This window comes from Crotalus tigris, unplaced genomic scaffold, assembly GCF_016545835.1.
Source record: "Crotalus tigris isolate CLP2741 ecotype Arizona unplaced genomic scaffold, ASM1654583v1 scf7180000018585.330925593:3314079, whole genome shotgun sequence".
NCBI lineage: Eukaryota > Metazoa > Chordata > Lepidosauria > Squamata > Viperidae > Crotalus > Crotalus tigris.
In genome coordinates this window covers 2726261-2746635 of record NW_024097088.1, presented here as the reverse complement: position 1 = coordinate 2746635, position 20375 = coordinate 2726261, and the positions used below count along the sequence as shown (strand labels likewise).

Sequence of the window (20375 nt, the reverse complement as noted above, 5' to 3'; positions counted from 1 at the left end):
GCTGTTCAAGTTCAATCGAACTCAATACTCTGCTTTGGAATAACAGGCAATACTTTACCATTGCTAGACGCACAGCTTAATGCCAACCAACTGCCGGTTGTTCTTTAAAGAATACTCTACTCGGGTACAACACTAATACCCCCCCCTCCAACACTTATTGTTATTTGGATAGAGAGGAGATCCTCTCCTTGGCCCCAAGCAAACGTTTCCTGCTACAAACATTACTGTACCTTTTCCTTAACTGTTTACGAGCTGTGTTACAGGCCCAGCTCCCAAGCTGCCTCACAGCAGCAGAGGGCAGCCGGTGTGCCAATTAAAGGACCCCTTTAGTACTGGGAAGTGCTGCATACAGGAGAGGAAAACATCCAGAGAAATCCATTGCAGCTAAAAACGTAGCTGTTTCTCAAAAGTAACAGATTTTCCAGGTAATGCCCTTGAGGAATAGATTCTACCATAAAGGAGTTAAATAAACAATATTCTGCCATATACTTCCAAAATAAGGACTGAACAAGCTGGCTAGATATCCTGACACGCAGTCCCAAAATACTGCACAGCAATGTGCATTATGTATACGCTGGTTATGCTCCCCAGTCAAACAGTGAGATGACTTGACCTTACAGGGGTTCAGGAAGGAAAGAGAGGCAGAACTCATGGAATCCCAAAACGGTGCTTGAGCCCAATATTTCATCTCAGGCACATCGCCTTCTCGTTCCCAGTCCTGCCTCTTCCCCACACATGATGGCAATAAACACACCAAAAAACAACGGCCACCTGCCATATCAGCGCAGGAGATACGAGTCTCCACTGAGATCAACGGAAAACGCCAGCCTCTTATTTCAAGCCGTAACTCATTCCTCCAAGCCTGCTTAGGGCTTGTAAGGGGATGACGCCAATTGATTTACCATCCCTCATTTTAAAAGGAAGAGTGTACCTCAAAGGAGCTGCACGTAGCAAGCAGTGAAGGATGCCAGCAAGAGAGGAGTAAACTTGGAAAGGAATTCTCTGCCACCAGAGAATCAAGAGTCTCGGAGCGGAACCTTGGTGGCTGGAGCTCTCAGTGCAGGAAACCCCAGGAGGCAAGACCTTGCTGCACGATGCACAGAATCTCTCCTGGCATGTGCAGTGCACAATTATCCATGCAAGGATCTTGCAGCTGGATGTCCAAGTGGGCACTATGGTGGCCCAGCGCAGCACTGTACCGCCCAGACCAGACAACTCATTAAGGTTGTCACCTTATCAGCTATACTGGGCAGAGGGTGGAGTAGCTGCTCCCTTCCAACTATTACATTGTAGGATCACTTCACTCTAGCACAAGATACTCTAGCACTCTAGCAAGTGAAATTAGGCCTTTGTATCCACAACTTGCTGTGCTGACAAAATCACCTTCATACTGTGGCTCATCAAATTGCTCATTGGATCTTCAAAACAAATGTCTGTAGGGGTCTGTGCTGGAAGAGGAGGAAAAACAGGTGGGAGAAAAAAATATCCACTAATAAATGAAAGAAGGGAAGCGAGAGAAATTAAGGGTGATTTAAGAGGAGAAAATTGGGAACGCCAGCCAGAACATTTAAGCTCCGATTTCTGGCAGTGGAGATCTACCAGCCAGCTGCCATCAGCTCTAGTAGAACTGCTGTGTTGCTGGGATGTCAAAAAAGACCTGTATTCGAGAGTCTTCCTCCTGGGCCCCAAGTACCTGCCCCCACTCAGAAAGTGACATGTGCAATACCATCAGAAAAAACCAAAGTACCTCTTATAAAAGAGAAAGAGTCTTTTAACTGCACAAGTCTTCTGCTTTAGAAGGGGGAGGAGGAGGAGAAGGAGCTGGTGATTCTAAGAAATTACTGCATTATGGAATCTACCAAATATACTGAGCAATCATGAGACAATACAATCATCATCTGTAATTAACCACAAGCCAACTATTTCCTCTTAAATATATTAAAAGCCCACTTGTCCACTACCTCAATTGTGGCTATTGAGAAACTTCCTTTATACAATTCCCAGGCTATGGTGGTGTTTGCTAGGAGCTAACATTACTCTTTTATGAGGGTCATAGAAAAGCTTTTACTCTGACAAGGTTGGGGCCCTTCTGTAGCGGTGCCAGGAAGGAGATACTAAATTCCTCCCGTCATTCAGTACGATTGTGCCCTCCTGGAGATGGGGAGGTTTATAATCTACCATGTACTTCTGATTCACCAATATTATAACCAGGCATACAGCATTTATATCACACCCTTGCTAGTAGATTTCCCAGGTCACCCCATGCATTTCTACATGCTGCTTCTGGCAAGACACAACACACCACATGGCAACATTCTGTACGGAAGCATGTAAAATCAGAAACACAGCAAAATAGCTTCTTTTTGTTTGTTTTCATTTTGGTACAGTGCGTGCTTGTTCATTTCATTATCTCCCTTTGGCAACAACTTTTACACATGTATTTATTTACTTGCCTTATTTACTACTTTATTTATTTGTGGCTGCATATAGCATCCATCCGTGAGAAGGTGTGTGTGTGTGGGTGAACTCTGTAAGGAAGTAAATTTTGGCTAGCAGAGCAGTCTTCCCTGAAAGAATTCAACAGAGCCTATTTTGCAAGACTCCTGATTTTCTCTCATGAAAGAAAGTTCAAAATGCAGTTCTTTCCCCACCTCCCATAGGGATCAATGAATGCCAGGAAAGACTTACATTCCCCAGTACAGACTGAATGGGAAGGTTCTGTCTCCACCCTCAAAGGGGGAAGGAGGGGGGCAAAGAGAAAGTGAAGTTGCTGAGCAACTTTTTAGAACTTGGCAAAAGGGGCACAGCTCCATTTAATACTTTTCCAAGTGCTTGCTTAATTACTATGCACAATTCTGGTTTGCCCAGCTTCTTAATGGATTTCTATATTTTAAAGGAAGAAAACTTCCTCCGCACAGAGCAGTGGCTAGCTCGGTTTAACGGAATGAGCTTCCATTAACATGTTAAAGTTAGTTTGTTTTTACCTTAATTTATTGAAGAAGCCAGAATGGACTGCCTGATAACAGTTAAACCAACTAAAGTTTACAAACAAAACTGACTTTTGGTTATCCCAAGAAATCTCTTATCAAATATGCAATTCAGCCAGAGCCTGGCTTTTTGAAAATCATTCTCTCAGCCATAATCCCCTCACCCCAAATCCGGAATGTTGAGCATGGATTATAAAGACAATTAATCACAATTAATCACAGCAACAGTAACATTCTTTAATAATGGTAAAGCCCTTTTCTCCTTTCTCCAAAGCATCAAATAAATTTAACAAACAAACTTTGCAACAGGCTTTAGTCATACCCAGCAGCTGAGAGGTTTGCTTAAAATCACCATCCCTTTATTTACATTTGTTATCTTTATAGGAGGTTTTTAAATGTGGATAAAGGCTGGAACCACCACCTTCCCCACTGAATTTTTCATTTGCATTTTAACTTTATTTGGGGTGGGCTGGAAGAGGAAGGGACGGCACGTTTCATCCCATAATACAGGCGGTCCTTGACTTACAAGTTTACTTACTGACCGTTCAAAGTTACAATGGCACTAAAAAGGACCGTTTTTCACACTTGCAGCATCCCCATGGTCCAGCGATTTACATTCCGATGCTTGATAACTGACTCACATTTATGACGGTTGCAGTGTCCCAGGATCATTTTGCGACCTTCTGACACGCAAAGTCAATGGGGAAGCCAGATTCACTGAACAACCTTGTGACTAATTGAAGAACTGCAGGGATTCACTTCACAAATGTGGGGAGAAAAGGGGTAAAACGGGGCAAAACTCACTTAACAAATTTCTCACTTAAATTTTGTGGCTCAATTGAGGTCGTAAGTGGAGGACTGCGGGGTTTCTCCTCCTCCTCAGCTGGGAAACCTCATTTGAAACTGCAGCCTGTTTGGGGCGGGGGGGGCAAACTTCCCGTTCCTGCCTCTCAGCCACACTCAGACTCGGGCACAGCACTATGGTCCACCAAGTCCCTTGGAACCAGCCTCCCTCTTCCCCCTGCCCGTCCCAGGCCTCACGAAGACCCCCCCCCCCAATGAGGTATCGGCCATAACGGGCAAGCCGAGCAGCCCCCACCCCAATTAAGCCCAGCCCCCGGGGAATCCCTACCTGGGCCCCTATGTCAGTTGGGACAACATGTCCTAAACTGCCGAGCCTGCCTGGGCTGCGAGTGCTGGGCTTCGTAGTCGTCCCGGCGCCGAAGCTGAAGCGCGCGAGCACCCTCGCTCCACATCACCCCTGACACCGCCCAATGCTCCCGCGCCAGCCAATGGCGTTGCCGCCGCGCTCCCGGCAGCCAATCAGCGAGGCGCGCTCGTGCGCTCCTCCCTCCGCGCCAGCGATCCCGCCCCCAGGCGGTCACTGAGGGAGCACAAAGCCGCCGCCGCCCCCCCCCCATGGGCGCTCCCCCGCCGCCGTCCCGGGGCCTCTTCGGCCGCCCCTCACCTGCAGCCGCCGCGTCGGCGTGCCTGTCCGAGGCCCCCGGAGTGGCGCGACCCGAAGGCAGGACGCCCGCCAGCCGCTCTCGCGCTCAGCGGCGGCGGCTGCGGGAGCTTTTCAAAAGTCCTCCTGAGGCCGGAATTGGGAGCCCCGCCCCCTTCTCCAGATCCCCGCCCCCTTACGTCACCAAGATGGCGAGCTCGGATTCAGCACTGCGCCTGCGCGGTCCGGAGAAGGCAAGCAGGCAGACAGGCGAGCCAGTGCGGGGTGGCCGGCTGCAAGGCGATTGCGGGCTCCGCGTGAAGCGCCAAATCAGATGAAGGCGAATTCAGATGGAGCGCAACCCAAGAATTCAAATGCAGTCAAATCGCGGGATTCAAAGAAAATCACAGTTTCAGTCAGAGGTGAAGGAAAAGGACTCTCCGCGGATTTTGCCGACTCCAAGGGGCTCTACTCCTCTCCGTTTCAAGGCCGTTTCCGCGGTCACGTGGCTAGAGTGACGTCACGGAGCGCTGTAACAAGATAGTGGAGGGCAATTCAAGCGGACCGACCAGAATAGGGCTGGAAGGGACCTCGGAAGTCTTCTAGTCCAGCCCCATGCTCGAGCAGGAGACCCCGCTGTAACCATGTCGTGAAATGGAGTAAAAGCACGGGGGAACTCGAGCGCAATGAGCCGCGAGACTGGCTCTCGGCCAGTCAATTGGCTTTCCCTTCACTTGTAATGTTTTCAAATCGATTCAGCTTCGCGTCAGGCTGCCAATTTCTCCCCCCCCCCCATAGCTGCCTCCGGCCGAGTTCTCGCGAGGGCAAGAGGCAACGGCGGCCGGGCCCCACGGGCCAGGAGTTCCGGGACGCGCCCGCCGGAAGTGCGTGGGAGGGCGTTTCCGCTACCGCGCCTCTGTCTAGCCCAGCTGGTTCCGGCCACGCCTCCTCGCCGGCTCTCGCGAGACTTCCGCGCGGCCCAGCCCGCTCCGCCGTTGTCGCTTCCCCGACGGCGCCGCGATGGCGTCCGATTCGGATACCGAGGAGCTCTTCTACGACGCGTCCGAGGACGTGGCCCAGCACGGCGGGAGCCCGGCACCGTGAGTCGGCCGCCCGGGGGGGTCGGGAGCCGGGGGGCGCCGCTCGGTCCTCCTCGCGGGGGGTGGCGGGAGCGGGGCGCCCGGCACCAGCCGCCCCGTCGGCCCCGCGTCTCTAGGCTCCGGCAGGGAGGGCGGAACCCGGGCCTATCTGCCCAGCCCCGCGGGAGCCTCGGTTCGGATCGGCGCCGAGCGGAGCCGCTTTCCTTCCAGGGCTCCCCCCCCGCCCCCTGGCAGGAATTCCCCACCACAAGCCCCGGCCAGAGGGGGCGGGTGGGGCTTCCCCCATCCACTCCAGGAGGGTTCGGGCCGCGACTGCCCTGGGCCGCCTCTCCCATGTACCGTCTCCACCCCCACACCCCGCCGCCGCCGCCGCCGAGAAGTTCCCAGCACGAGTCCGAAGGCTGGGAAGACCAAAGCTCTGGTCCCCGGAACCGACCCCAGTTGAATCTTGCCGCCTTATCCCGGGAGGCGTAGATTGGCCCTGTTTCTCCCCCTCTCCCCCCAAGATCTCCACCTGGGCAGCAGTCCCCAGGACCCCCCCTCCACCAAAGGGGCCCGGCTGCACCCGCTCTGTGCCCCTGCAGCCTTGATCACCTCTTGGTCCCAACCCCACTATCGCCAGCTGGATGGCACCTTCGCCCCGGTGCAGAGGCCAATCGCCACCCCTGCAGCCCTCATTTGCCTTTAGGGGTCTGCCCTCCTGGCATCCGCTTTCCATCCTTCTTCCCTTTGTGGACTTCAGTTCCCAGAATTCCGGAGCAACAAGTTTGAAGAGACATGGACTTTGATTCCAGACCTAACATAATATAAGAAATTGGATTTTAACTCCCAGAATTCCCAAGCTAGCTGGGTAAATCTGGAATTTTATGTCCACACATCTTAAAGTTACTGAGATCTGATTGTTCCTTTGTCTTCACCAGGAGAGCTCCAGTCGCCCTTAGGTGTCCCCTCCCTCCTGTCCCTTCTGGCCTCCTTGTGGGAGGGCAGACACACCTTGAAGAGACTTCCCAGCACTTGCTTTTGCTCCACAAGCCCTCTTTTTCATTTCTTGCATTTTTGCTTCCCTTCTTCCTCTGCCTTTTTCTCTGCTTTTGCACGTTATACCTCTCTGGACACAAGCCCATCCCCAGAATCCCTCGGCCAGGCATCCATCACACCCTCCTTTTTTATCCTTTTCCTGGTTACACTCATGTTTTCTCCAACCCAGAGATTTTTCCCCAAGAAGGGAAATAAACAAAACCACCATACCCAGAGATCCACTGTGGGTAGATCTTGTTCTGTGTTAAGTCAGTCTCTTCTGGCAGGTGATTGGAAAACAGCCCGATACTTTTGATCAGCTGCTCAGAGCAAGATGTTGAGCTGTTCAGGATGAGTGAATTAGAGTCTTTCTCTGCTGCTGATGAGGATGTGGAGGGAATAGCTGTGGGTAGCTCAAAGAGGGGCCCTTGTCTACCACTAGACCAGGGGTCTGCAGCCTTGACAGTTTTAAGACTTGTGGACTTCAGCTCCCAGAATTCCTCAGCCAGCATAGCTGAAGTCCACAAGTCTTAAAGTTGTCACGGTTGCAGACCCTTGCACTATACTGTCTGATGGAAAGTCGCATAGTGCTGAATAAGCCTCTTCCACACACAATTGTTGCTTTCAGCTTCAAAAATTCCAGGGTGCAGGAGAGGAGGGGTGATTCATATTTGCTTTAATGAAGCAGATTTGAAATCAGCATTTTTTTTTTTCAAAGAGCTCTTAAACCAAATTAGAGCTGCAGCTAAATGCACTTTCTAAAAACTGAAAGCAAATCCTTTTCTGCAGCCAGCTGTTGCTCTGGCTGGTTCTTTCCTGAGCCTTATCTTAGACTTCAGGATCTGCAACCTGATTTGTTGCTCATTGTCTTCCTGCTAGAGGTAGCCCCACTCACTTCTGGCCACGTCTCTTTTTTGTGAAAACCAAGAGTGCAGAGAGAAAAAGGATAAGAGAAAGCATTTCTATGTTTTGTGTGGTCTTGAGAAGGAGTTTCTATATTGGTGCAAAAAAAAAAAAGGCTTGTGTTTTTTTTCTTGAAGGCACTGTTTTATAAAATGTTTGGGTGTGTTTATAGAATTGTGTATAACTTGTAACTTTAGTTTAACACTCTGTTTCGAACTTTTCAGCTTGTTTTTGTTAAAGCTGAATTTGTGTACGGTAATGTAGCCAGAAACTTTATGGGTCACTCCTGAAGAGATTTCAGTGTTTAATTTGAACAGATGGGATACAATTTGGAGGATGAACACATAAGGCCTGTGCATGACACCTGTTTCCATGCCTTTGTAGTTCTGGTCTTATAATCCTCTGTAGCAACGCTCACCCTGGGTACTCAGGAGAACTCCCCTCTCTTGGCTGTGCTCTCTGCCTCCTTGTGCACAAATAAGCCTGCAGGGTGGTTTATTGCTGCTCTATTACTGCTGCTTTAGCCAAAGAGGTTGAGGGAAATCTAATCTCTGAAATAGCTTTTTACGGTCAGAGGCTCCCATCCGTGCCAAGAGAACACCGCATTGTTCCACATCACCTCTTCCCAGAGGCTGGGATGGCTTTAGGCCTGGTCACTCTTGGTCCAGCAGCATTGGGCTGTCAGAAGTCAGTCTGGACTCTTGTGTCCTCCTAATGCAGTGCAGGGAAATTCCAGTATAGGAGGGGCTGCCAGAAAGTAGAAGGGGTCAGCTTATTTTCCAAAGCACCAGAAGGCAAGATGAGAAGCAATGGATGGAAAGTAATCAAGGAGAGAAGCAACCTGGAATTAAGGGGAAACTTCCTGACAGGGAGAACAATTAACCAGTGGAATGGCTTGCCTCCAGAAGTTGTAGTTTCTTCATCACTGGAGGCCTTTAAGAAGAGACTGGGCAACCACTGGTCTGAAATGGTATAGGGTCTCCTGCTTGAGCAGGGGGTTGGACTAGGAGACCTCCAAGGTCCCCTCCAGCTCTATTCTGATTGATTGAAAGGTAGACATGTTGCATTCAGAGGCCACACAGCTCTGTCCCCAACAGGGCAAGGAAGCAGTGGGGCTGGCTCTGTTTGTGAGCCTCGGAGGTGACAGCCAGCTGGGATGCACACAGCAAGGGACTTGGGAAAGGCACGGGCTTATGTTCACAAAATAAGTGAAAGCAAAATGAAAGCTAATAAAATTGCCACCTTCAGAACTGGCCCCTGCTTGGGACTCCCCAGTGGAAAACCTTCCCGAAAAAGATCCAGTGAATAAGGGGGGATGTTTGGGCTTGTGCTCACCACAGAGGGCATGTCATGGACTGGACACTGCAGTAATCTTCCACGGGGGCCGGCGTAGGCTGAACAAGCAAGAGCCACGAACAGAAGAAGGAGAGAAGGACTCTTGCAAGTTTAATTCTTAAAGGGCTGGTGGGGGTTTACTTCTCCTGGTCTTATCTAGTCCGTGTCTTTGTTTTTCTCCACTAGGTCGCCAACCAAAGTCACGGAGCCGTCAGTACTGAAGGTGTGTCTCTTTGTGTCAATATTTGTGCCATGCAGCAGCCACCTCTTGAGGGCAGCCAGTCCTCTCCGTTTGCAGACCCAGCTAGACAGGGCAGCAGGCAGAGAGGAAATCGCCTGTGCTTCCCTCTCTGAAAGCACATAATTCAACTTCCCCAACCTGATGTCCTCTAACCTGCTGACTGGCAGGGTGGGGTGAGAGGGGGTGGGGGGCTGTGATGTCTGTCTTTGGTTCAGCCCCTTCGATCTTGCCTTAGATCAGGGTTTCTCAACCTCAGCAACTTTAAGAGCAGTGGACTTCAACTCCCAGAACTCCTCAGCCAGCATGATGGCTGGGGAATTCCAGGAGTTAAAATCCACCCGACGCAAAGTTGCCAAGATTAAAAAACACTGGCATAGAGCCGCTGTTGTTATGGATCCCAGATGCCACTCTGCTTTTAACTTTCTAAGGGGATGCAGCCAGTGCCAAGGTATTTAATTGCTTTTAGGATATCCGCATTATCAACGTTAATTTTCTTCAGTTCGTCCCTCCATCTGGCTGGAGGCCGCAGTTCCCATCGTTTGTAGCAGCCCAGCCACTGGACTTCAGCTCTTCCAACTTCTTATGGTGAGGCCTGGTTACCTGTGATCCTGTTTTCCAGGAGCCGGGCGGAGGTTCTCTGGTGGATGACCATGAAGGAGGAAAAGACCTGGACATCAAGCAAGATGACCCCAAAGAGGTTTGTTCTGCAGGCCTAAAATTGCTGATGAGCAGATGTCAGAACGCTGTTGAGTAGCTTTTCTCAGCCACATATGGGACGGCTGTTTCACCGCCTCTTAATCCCAGACGTTGATATGGTTTAAATTTTGTTTTGCAGTACTTTTTTCAGGATAGACTTTAAGACTTGTGGACTTCAACTCCCAGAAATCCCCAACCAGCCGGCTTGGGAATTCTGGGAGTTAAAAGTCCACAAGTCTTAAAGTTGCCAAGTTTGGAAACCTCCTACTATAAACCAATACAGGCAGTCCTCAGTTTGCGGTCATTTTAGAGCCTGCTCGTTATCGTCATAAGTCATGACCGTCATAAAGTGGATCACTCATGTGACCGGCTTGATCATACGATCTTTTTTGCAGTGGTTATTAAGTGAACTCAGCAGTCTGATTGCAGTTGTGCCTTTATTTGCTCTCCAGATCATTGACAACATCATAGAAGAAAGCCAGAAAGCCCATCGGCTGGAGGATGACCCCTTGGCTCCTTCCCAAAAGGAACTGACCAGCCCCTCATCACAGGCAAACGCTTGGGTCTCCGGAGCAGACCTCTTCCACCACATTCCCGAACTCTTAATCGCGGAAGCCCCAACGCAAGGGCCCCACGAAGCCCCTGCAGGTCTGGCCAACGGGGTGGCGCCCCAGGAAGCCTCGGCCCCTCCCAGCCACGAGGGGGCAGATCACCCCGGAGGGGAAGAGGCTGTGGCCTCCGCAGGAAGCCCGAGTGAGGGCCGAGGGCGCAAAGCGGCCAGAGGAGACCCGCCAGAGGAGGAAGGCCCCCAGACCGCTGATGGATTGGACCAGGCGCCGTCCGCGGATCCCTCCCTCCCCCACGGCTTCTCGGCTGCCGATGAGCCGCCTCCGGCCAAACCCCCCCGACAGCTGACCATGGAGCCAGATATCGTGGCCAGCACAAAGAAATCTGGCCCAGCGCGGCCCCCGCCTCCCATGGGACTCCCACCCCCCAGGCCACCGCCCCCTGCCCGGCCCGCCCCCCCACCCAGGAAGAAAAAAAGCGACTCGGAAATCGAGACCAGCAAAATTCCTGGCCTGGAAGGCAAGTTTTCAATTCCTAGCCAAATCCTCCCGGAGGTCTCCCTGTCGGTCTAGTCCCCTTCAACTCCCGTGTTTTTTCTGCAGTTCCTCGGGAGCCTTTTCCCCTGGGGGGCCTCCTGACGCCCAACGCCTCCCTGGACTCCATCGCCAAAGACTCTCAGCCTTCCCTGGACTTGGCGAGCGCCACGAGCGGCGACAAAGTTGTTACTGCTCAGGTGAGCAAATGCCCCTAAGGGGAGAAAGTGGCGAGCAGGGCTTGGCCAGGGCGCACCGGCTGGCGTTCTGGGAAAAGGATGGGCTGCCTCGGAGAGAGAGCTGGGGGTCACCAAATGCCTGCGTTGCCCCTTAGAAGCGACTAGAAGCTCTTTGTGTGTGCAAAGCCAGCATTCCGGAGAGGAAGCTGGTCCCAGTACAGCTGAGGCCGTTGCTGTGCTCAGCCGGATCCAGGAGCATCTGTTTCTTTGGAGAAGGCTGCATGTTATTGGCCCTGAGCTGAGAATGCCAGCAGGCCCGCTCTCCTCCCCCCCCCCACAAAGTGTTGTAATCTAGAGTCATATCTTACGATCTTACAATCCTGTGCATGCTCTCTCAGGGTCAGAGGTCAGAGCTCCAATGGTTAGGGGCGCTCGCTCCCTGGCCTGGGGAGAATTGCAGCCCCTCTGCAATGGTAGCAACAATATCAATATCGCAGACCTTAATTGTCGCTCCCAGGAAATCCTTTTTCTAGTCTGGAATCTGGCTTGATCCTCTTCGCAGCACCCCAGGATAAGTGGGCTGGGGTCTCCCGCCTCTTTCGGTTTTGTATTTAAACACACACGCCCTGTCGTTGCAGGAGAATGGGAAATCGGCCGATGGCCAGGTGGTGTCAGGTGAACTGATTGGACCCCAGAGACCCCGGTCGAATTCGGGCAGAGAACTCACGGATGAGGTACCCCTTCTTGTCCCCTTGGAGGTGGCCAGCGCTGGGCTTTAGGCAGGCCCCTTCCCAGCCGGGCTTCCTGCAGAGCTGAGCTGTGGCTTTGTCCCCTCAGAGCAGCTGGGAGCCCCTCAAGGCGAAAGAGAGCAGCTCTTTCACAAGGTTGCCTCTCCAGTTTGCCCCTTTGCTGCATCTTGACCCGAATCCATCTCTAGCCCTCGACTGCAACCCTGGAAGGATCCAGAAAGATGACGCTCGCCATTGTCTCTCCTGCCCTTCCCTGCAGGAGATCTTGGCCAGCGTCATGATTAAGAACCTGGACACGGGCGAGGAGATACCCCTGAGCTTGGCGGAGGAAAAGCTGCCCACGGGCATCAATCCCCTGACGCTGCATATCATGCGGCGGACGAAGGAATACGTCAGGTATGGAGCCAGGCGGGTGGGGACCCCCTGCGTCGCTTCTGTGCCCTCCTGCCAATTTCTCTTTCTGCCCCTGAGCATGACTGGAGGCGCCTGAGCCACCGAGATGCTCTTCAGAGCTCCTGGTACCACTCACTGCAGCCAAGGGGCCGTGTCTGGGCCACTGGTGCCATCTGTGCCTCCAAAGGCAGAGCCTGGCACACCACGGACAGGGCGGTCTTCCTCTTTGATGCCCTGAAAGTTTGGGTCCTCAGTCCCTGACATTGAACCCTCCTGCTTGCCTTGCACAGTAATGACGGGGCCCAGTCGGACGATGAAGACAAAATGCAGCTGCAGCAGAGCGACACCGACGGAGGCCGCTTGAAGCAGAAAACGTGAGGCTGCTCTTTCCTCCTTTAGTGGGGCTTGGGGGGAAGTCAGGATGGATAGAAATGGCTTCAACAGGCAAACCAGGATACCCGTTTTTAGGGATCCGTTTTGCTCCTCCTGTCTTTGTCCTCTTTCTCGGAGATTTTGGAAGGTCCCCCATTATCTCAAGGATGCAAGGAGACCTGTCTAGCCTTCCAGCCAGAGCTCTCCCCAAACCCTGCAAGCCCTGCCCCCCACGTTCCCCAAAGCAGCCGAACAGGACAGGGCTTCAAAGCTGTCGTGGCCTCATCCCATTGCAGAGAAGGTGGACACCAAGGTTTTCAGTCCGAATCACCCCAAAGTTAGGCCTGTCCGCCAAGCGTTTGAACAGGCAGTGGTGGGGTGGGACATGTTGGAGAAGCGTCTCTGAAATGAGTGTAACTGTTGGAGATCTTTGCTGAGCAAAACAGTTTGCTGTTTCTTCTGAAGGACACAGCTGAAAAAATTCTTGGGCAAATCAGTCAAAAGGGCTCGGCATCTGGCCGAAGAGTACGGAGAACGTGCTGTCAACAAAGTGAAGAGCGTCCGAGACGAAGGTGGGTGAGGCAGAGGGCCAGGGGGGGGGGCTGATCCAAAAGGCTTGAATTTACGAGCTCTGCCGCCTTTGCTTCCTGTGATCCAGACCCCACCGCCTCCGGCTGCTGCACAGACAAAACCATCTTACCCAGTCTGTAGCAATGACTGAAATATTGCTAAAAGTGCCCGCCACTGGTTTTGCAAGCCACCCCCCCCCCAATGTTCACCCCTTGGCATTCCTGGGTCACAACGGGAGTCAAGACAGGGAAAAGCCCACCTCCTCGGCCCAGAACAGCTTCCATGCCCATCTCACCATATCTTTGCATCCTAAAGGGAATGGAATGGAATGGAATAGAATCTTCATTCTATTTTAATCAGCATATATTAAAATGAAATTTCCTTGCATTCGGCTCTCAAAAAAAGTGCTGTATAAAAGGCAGAGTTATGGGGAGGGAGGAGTGGAAGGTTTTCATTCTTGCTGGCCTTCTGGCTACCTCTGGAGGCTGTAATTGTGATCCTCGCCTGTTCTCCCTTCTCAGTCTTCCACACCGATCAAGACGATCCGTCGTCCAGCGACGATGAAGGCATGCCATATACGCGGCCGGTGAAGTTCAAAGCCGCTCACGGCTTCAAGGGGCCCTACGACTTTGAGCAAGTGAAAGTCGTGCAGGATCTCAGCGGAGAGCACATGGTGAGCTGCCACCCCGTGGCCTGGCTGGAGGGGCTGTGCATGCAGTCCTTTAGCGCAGGGCTCATTAACCAGGATTGCCATTCTGGACAGGGAGCTGTCTGGACCATGAAGTTTTCGCACTGCGGCCGGCTGCTGGCCTCTGCGGGTCAGGACAACCTTGTGCGGATCTGGGTGCTGAAGACGGCTTTTGATTATTTCAACAACATGCGGATGAAGTATAACTCAGAAGGTACCTCCAGCTTCTGGGCCTGCTGCAGGAAGTGGGCAGTTCTTCAGAGAAGCCCCCTTCAGCCGCTTTCCTCTCTTGCCTTGCAGGCCGCGTCTCCCCCTCCCCATCTCAGGAGAGTTTGAACTCGGCCAAGTCAGATAACGATACGGGGGTGAGTAAGGAGGCTGTGGCCACAACGTTGGGGCTCCCCCTGAAAGACCCTTATCTGTCCTTCACCTCTGAAATAGCTCTTTGCAGCCCCCCACAGTCGCCAGCAGGTTGCTCAGCTTTGCTCCGCTGGCTGGGGAATTCTGGGGTTGAAGCCCCTGCCTCTTAAAGTCGCCACGGCCTAGAAACACGGGGTTTCCGAGAGGAATGGCTTCAGTATGCACCACACTTCCCTCAGGGGCTCAAATCAGTTTTCCTTAGTGAGAATGGCCGGGAATGGGAGAGGGTCTGGATGTCCCCCACATCTGAAAACACCTGGGGGGGGGCTGGTTTCCCTGCCTGCATCCAGGAAGAGGTGGATGTCACCGGTTGGGACTGTCTGTCATTCTTTTACATCTGCTTTTCAGATTTGTAGTGGGACCGACGAGGACCTTGATGACAGGAGCACGCCATTTCGGCAGCGGCCGTTCTGCAAGTACAAAGGTCACACGGCCGACCTCCTGGATTTGTCCTGGTCTAAAGTAAGAGGCTCATTTCCTCCGGCTGTTTGTTTTAACCTAGTTACGATCCCCAGGTGCCAGGGAATTGCACTTGGGCATTGTGTGGTCTTTCCTGAAAATAACCAGCAAACACCTGACAAGGCACCCCCCCCTTTCGCCAGCCAAAGGGGGGAGAGATCAAAAATGTTCTGTTGTGGTTTACCTCCAACCCTGATTACTTTGGGGATTCCAAAACCAGGTTTGAATCCTCCCTTCTCAGTTATCGCCCTTTAGTGCACAAGAAGTGTCATTTCGCGCCTGTATTTCTTTGGCTGGGGCCACAAGCACTCAGGGTCCTGTCCTCCACTCAGACCTGTAAGGAGGCAGGTGGCTAAGAAGTTTGATCAGTACGTAATTAAGGCTCCTTCCGTAGTTTGGATACCACAGAAATCCCCCCCCTCCCTTTGGTTCGTGTTCCGCAGAATTACTTCCTGCTCTCCTCCTCCATGGATAAGACCGTCCGGCTCTGGCACATATCCCGGCGGGAATGCTTGTGCTGTTTCCAGCACATCGACTTTGTCACAGCGATCGCCTTCCATCCCAGGGTCAGTGCCGGTGGCCCCTTTCTTAACTCTGTGCTACATTTTCAACCCAGTTTGCATGGGAAGTGGGTTTGCATTCCCTGAGAGGGAAGGAGAGATCCAGCATCCCCAAACATGGCTAAGGACCTCTCGGGCGTCTCCTTGGAGCAGACGGGCCCAAGATTTCCTCCGGCAGGTGCCAAATGTGGCTGCCAAGATGCCTTTCCCAGTTCTGAGATAAAAGGACTCTTTCCCTCTGGCCCCTTTTAGGATGACAGATACTTCTTAAGCGGCTCGCTGGACGGCAAACTTCGGCTCTGGAACATTCCTGACAAAAAGGTGGCCCTCTGGAATGAGGTGGATGGGCAGACCAAGCTGATCACCGCTGCAAACTTTTGCCAGAATGGCAAATACGCCGTGATTGGTACCTACGACGGCCGGTGTATCTTCTACGACACTGAGGTGAGCCCCTGGAAGGACCCCCACCTTTCAGCCTCCAGAAGCCGGCCTCTTCCAGCTCCCCCTGCTGATCTCCGCAGGGCCCACCTCCGTGGCTGCTGTGGCCACCTTCTGTATCTCAGGGCGTCTTCTCCCGCATTTCTCCTTAGCATCTCAAGTATCATACTCAGATCCACGTGCGGTCAACCAGAGGACGGAATCGAGTGGGGAGGAAGATCACGGGGATCGAGCCCCTGCCGGGTGAAAACAAGGTAGCAGCAGGTCCGGCTGAGTCCCGGGGTGTGACCTCCTGGGGGTTGGGGGGCTTTACGTGCAGTAAATGCAGGCGATTTCAAGACATATGCTCAACGGAATTTGGGCCATGACAGCATTTAAAACCCAGGTCTGAAGAATCTGGGTCTTTTTTTGGAAGCTAATGTCATCCATCTCACTTGTTTAATTAGCAAAGAAAAGGCCCTGGTTCATTCCCCCCCCCCCCAGTATACTTTACTGAGAACAAAGTGGCTACGGATTAGAGCAGGCAGAGTCTGTCGGCTTGGCTCCAAAATGATGCAGTTAATTTCTCCTTTTCCCCTGGCCACCCCCCCACCCTCGTTATTAGTCAATGTCCAATTGAAAGTCCTTGGGTTGTTTTGGAAACGGACCACATTCCTTTTGCTGACCTTGTGCTTGATTGGTGCGCCTCACAGTCAGGGCCGGCTCCCCAGCCCCCCCATTCCAATCTCTCCCCCTTTCGCCTTTGCTGATGTCAAGCTGGCAAAGGATGCAGTACGGCGGGAGCAGCGGAATAACAGCTATGAGGGCTAATCCCAGGCGTCGCACAGGGGAGCATCTGCCAGTCTGGGTCAAAATACGAAGGAAAATGCCTCCTTGCCTTGCTAGATCCTCGTAACCTCCAACGACTCACGCATCAGGCTCTACGATCTGCGGGACCTGTCTCTTTCAATGAAGTACAAGGGCTACGTCAACAGCAGCAGCCAAATCAAAGCCAGCTTCAGGTGAGGAAGGGGGTCCGAGGCCCAGGAAAGTGAACCGGCGGGGGGCAACGGGGGGCTGGTTCAGAACTCCTGGTTGAAGGCCAGGAAGAAACATCTCCTGAATTCAGAACTTGCAACCTGCTCGCCTCGATGGGGCTTCCTGATGAGGTGGGGCAGGGGAAGCAAACGTGATCTTGAAGCGAAGGGGTCTCCTCTCTGCCCCTTCAGCCATGACTTCACCTACATCGTCAGTGGCTCCGAAGACAAGTATGTGTACATCTGGAGCACCTACCACGACCTGAGCAAATTCTCCTCTGTCAGGAGAGATCGCAATGATTTCTGGGAGGGGGTCAAAGGTAAAGCAGACTTGCACCCCCCCTTGGGCCCCTGAATTTGCTCTGGGGAGGGTGGGTGTTGGTGTAGGGTCGGGGGGAGGCAGCTAGCTAATCCCTGCCAGGGGCCTCAAGAAACAGGCTGCCACCATCAGCTTGTAAAAATCCAGCCGTGGAACCAGCTGGTGGCAGACGTATTTGGGAAGAAGGGAGCTGCAGCGTTTTTCCACGTGTAAATTTTCTGGAGAAGCTTAATAACCACCAAAAATACCTCTGAGTTGCCCTCAAGGTCAAAAAGCCTCCCTAAAGGATATACAGAATAAAATCCCCATACACAACAATAACGCAGCCAAAACCTCTCCCTCGTAATTGCTGCTGCCGATTCTCTGCCTTGGATCTGGTCCATAAACACACACAACTGCGCCACTCTCTTCTCCCACATCCCCTCAGAGAAGGCTCCTCACAGGCTTCCTTCTCTTTCTAGCACATAACGCTGTGGTTACCTCCGCCATCTTCGCCCCGAACCCCAGCCTGATGATCTCCTCCGAAACAGCCGAGAAGCCCCCTGGAGAAAGCAAAAGTGAAGATTCAGTGACAGCAGACCCCATTCCTTCTGGTAGGTGTCCCGGATGGCCTCCTTTGGCCCGGGGTCCTCTGCAGGGGTGAGGTTCCAGCTCCCCAAATTCTCAGCAAAGCCAGAAGAGCTTCCCCACAAGCATGATCTGGGCCCACAAGGCCACAGAGCCCCAATTTTCCAGCCCCTGCAACTTCTGATCTTCTGGAAATATTAAATAATAATAATGCTAGAATTGGATATGTCGAGTTTAATGAAAAGAAGGACTAGGGGTGACGTGATAACAATGTTCCAATATTTGAGGGCTTGCCACAAAGAAGAGGGGGTCAACCTATTCTCCAAAGCAGTGGTCTGCAACCTTGACCACTTTAAACTTGTGGACTTCAACTCCCAGAATTCAACAGCCAGCACAGTCTTTTGCAAGCCGCCCCTCTTCTCCCAACATTTCCTGGCCCTCTTTTCTAAAACTGCGGCTTCTGTCTTTTAAGGAGCCTTGAAGGCGGACCACACTGAGGTGCTTCTCTCTGCCGATTTCACCGGAGCCATCAAAGTCTTTATCAACAAAAAGAAAAACCTCTCTTGAAGAGTCGCCAGTAACTCAGTAGCCTCGCAATCATGGTACCCGGGTGTGAGTCTCGTGCTTGGTGACGCAGAGTATAATCTCACGCTGGAGGTCGGCTTACCGTTAAATTCCTTCCTTCAAGGCTGCTGTCCTGGAGCTCCCCAAAAAGCAGCACCTTTCCCACCCTCTTAAGCCCCCCCTTCCCCTCCACCGCTTTTTAGATTAGAAAGGGAGGACCGCCGGCAGCCTCACTCAAAACAAGAAAAATGAGCGTTGCAATTTCCGAATAATTCTGCTGTTGCATAATGCACCAGATGCAGAATAAGCCTGCACAAAAAATACAGTGAGATGCTCCTTTGGGGGTCACCCAGGAACAGTTTTGCACAGGTGAACAGTCAATTCGATTCAGTGGTGCCCAAGTAGGGGCTGTAATTCCTTGCAGTTGCACAAAGTTAAATGCCCTCTGCCCAGCGTCCCGTCCCCTGCAAAGCTGATCTATTTTTTAATTTCTCTTAACCGAGGTGCATTTTTGGCCAGACCCGTTACGTTCTGTGCGATCGTTCCTTCTCTGACTCCTAAGCCCCGCGGCCCGCAGATGGATTAGCGGCAACCTCGTTTCGGTGTTTGATAACGTGGACTTCTGTGGTCTTCTCACTGTTGTGCACTCTCGATTCTGTTCTGTTCCCTTTTTGCACACTGGAGCACAATATTTCTATGAAAGAGTTTCTCATTCCTTAATCCCAGGCACAGGGATACTACGCTCACTTTAAAGCAACTTAAGCTGCATTAGGAACAATTCTTATATTTTACAACGATGTAAAATAAAACTGTTTACATATTTTTTAAATATTGTAGTTTTAAGTTTTTTGTTTTATCCTTGTTTAGAGTTAAAACCAAATTAAAAAGGCTTTGTAAATATTTGTAAAATAATACCAATGACGCAACCGTTTTGCAGGGGCATAACCTGCAGAAAGACTGTTGAGGGTGGCAGCTGCTTAAGAAAACAAAGGATGTCTTATTAAAAATGGGTCACAGAGAAAAATGTTGGTGTTTGTGTTGTTATTATTTGTTCATCACACAACACACCGAGCGGCAGGCCCCAGTTGGTCCATTTTCTTCTGCCTTTTCCATCGCCCAACTTCGGAGGGCTGTTTTTTTCCAAAAGCATCAACTGGCCCAAGTCCGGATTTGGGGTCCTGGCTGCTTTCGGGAAAAGGGCCAACAGCCGCACCGGCCCTTCCAGCCTCTGCACAAACACCTGCCGGAGTTTGGGGGGGGGTCTCTCCCCACCTCCCCCTTCACAGCCTCGCGGGGAGTCCGGCTTTCGGGTGGGGAGGGCGTGCCGGCTTGCAGCCGCCCCCCTGGGAGAGCCAGCGCGCGCCCCTCGAGGGAGGGAGCGTGGGCCGGAGGCGGCTCTGCCTGCGAGGAGGCGTCGGGGCGCGGGATCCGGGCGGCCGGGCTCAGCGCAGCGCCGCCCCTCCTCGTCCCCGCCCCGCGGAGCCCGGCCGCCAAGCGGGGCGGGGTCGGGTCAGCGGCGGAGCTCTGTCCGGGCGGGCGGGCAGGCAGGCAGCAGGCAGGCAGGGGGCGCTCGGAGCCCTCCGTCCGCAGGAGCCGCGGCGCTTCCCGCCGCGCCCCGCCCGCCGCTGCCTTTGTCCCGCGGGCTTCCCGGCCATGGCCGCGGCGGAGGTGCGCAAGTTCACCAAGCGGCTGAGCAAGCCGGGCACGGCGGCCGAGCTGCGGCACAGCGTCTCCGAGGCGGTGCGCGGCTCCCCGGCGCAGGTGAGGCGGGACCGGGCGGGGAGGACACCCGGCGCTCTGGACGTGCCCAGAAGCCCCCTCGACCGCGGGAGGGAGGGAGGAAGTGCGCTGCCGGGCGCCCTGCCCGCCTCTCCCCGCCGAAGAAGGCGCCGCACCAGGGAGGGGGCAGCGCCGCGGATGCCCCGAGACCCCCCCCCCACGGACGCTGCGGGTGGGAAAGCTCAACCAGCCCAGCTCTCACGCCGCCTCCGTTGGAGGCTCTCGCCCCCGCCTCGCCTGCAGCGTTTCCTGGGAGCCCCCCTCACCCAAGCGCCTCCGCCCACCCGGCCCCGGATCCGAGCAGTGGGAGCCCTACCGGGGCCGTTGGAGGCGCTGAGCATCCCAGAGCCAGAGAGATGCGGGAAGACCCCCCCCTGCCCCCGCGCACTTCCTGGAAGCTGTTGCAATCTGCAGCAACCCTCCCTCGCCCCAGCCCCGCATCCTGGACTGGCAGTGGGCGGGGAGGTGGTCTCTCTCTC

General features: G+C 53.3%; 3 protein-coding genes across 8 annotated transcripts in view; 2 read left to right on the top strand and 1 right to left on the bottom strand.

Moving 5' to 3' along the window:
- The window catches only part of KLHL13 (kelch like family member 13), a 36295-nt gene extending 31689 nt beyond the window's left edge, over window positions 1–4606 (bottom strand). The window contains exon 1 of one of the 4 annotated variants that reach the window (XM_039354807.1): window positions 4456–4606. The gene's annotated coding sequence lies outside the window, so the exon portion shown is untranslated. Of the gene's footprint in view, window positions 1–4119; window positions 4252–4455 lie in introns of those variants that run through there. The other 3 variants (XM_039354804.1, XM_039354805.1, XM_039354803.1) reach the window with 3 other exon arrangements.
- Window positions 4607–5373: 767 nt separating this feature from the next.
- WDR44 (WD repeat domain 44) lies at window positions 5374–19141 on the top strand. Of its 2 annotated transcripts, XM_039354798.1 has the most exons (21): window positions 5374–5531; window positions 8973–9009; window positions 9647–9724; window positions 10176–10809; window positions 10893–11023; window positions 11641–11736; window positions 12011–12147; window positions 12435–12518; window positions 12982–13088; window positions 13608–13759; window positions 13850–13988; window positions 14075–14139; window positions 14543–14656; window positions 15097–15219; window positions 15466–15657; window positions 15804–15905; window positions 16537–16652; window positions 16860–16987; window positions 17448–17579; window positions 18026–18155; window positions 18621–19141. In XM_039354798.1, exons 1-20 carry the CDS (start codon window positions 5452–5454, stop codon window positions 18118–18120), a joined length of 2742 nt encoding a protein of 913 aa, XP_039210732.1. In that variant the 5' UTR covers window positions 5374–5451; the 3' UTR covers window positions 18121–18155; window positions 18621–19141. The 2 variants fall into 2 exon arrangements, with proteins under 2 accessions (XP_039210732.1, XP_039210731.1); XM_039354797.1 differs by having other exon boundaries at window positions 5375–5531; window positions 18026–19141.
- Window positions 19142–19589: 448 nt separating this feature from the next.
- The window catches only part of DOCK11 (dedicator of cytokinesis 11), a 46429-nt gene continuing 45643 nt past the window's right edge, over window positions 19590–20375 (top strand). Inside the window, exon 1 of one of the 2 annotated variants that reach the window (XM_039354794.1) lies at window positions 19590–19878. In XM_039354794.1, coding sequence (XP_039210728.1) covers window positions 19771–19878 — 108 coding nt within the window. In that variant the 5' untranslated portion in view covers window positions 19590–19770. The remainder of the gene's footprint in view (window positions 19879–20375) is intronic. The other variant, XM_039354793.1, reaches the window with a different exon arrangement.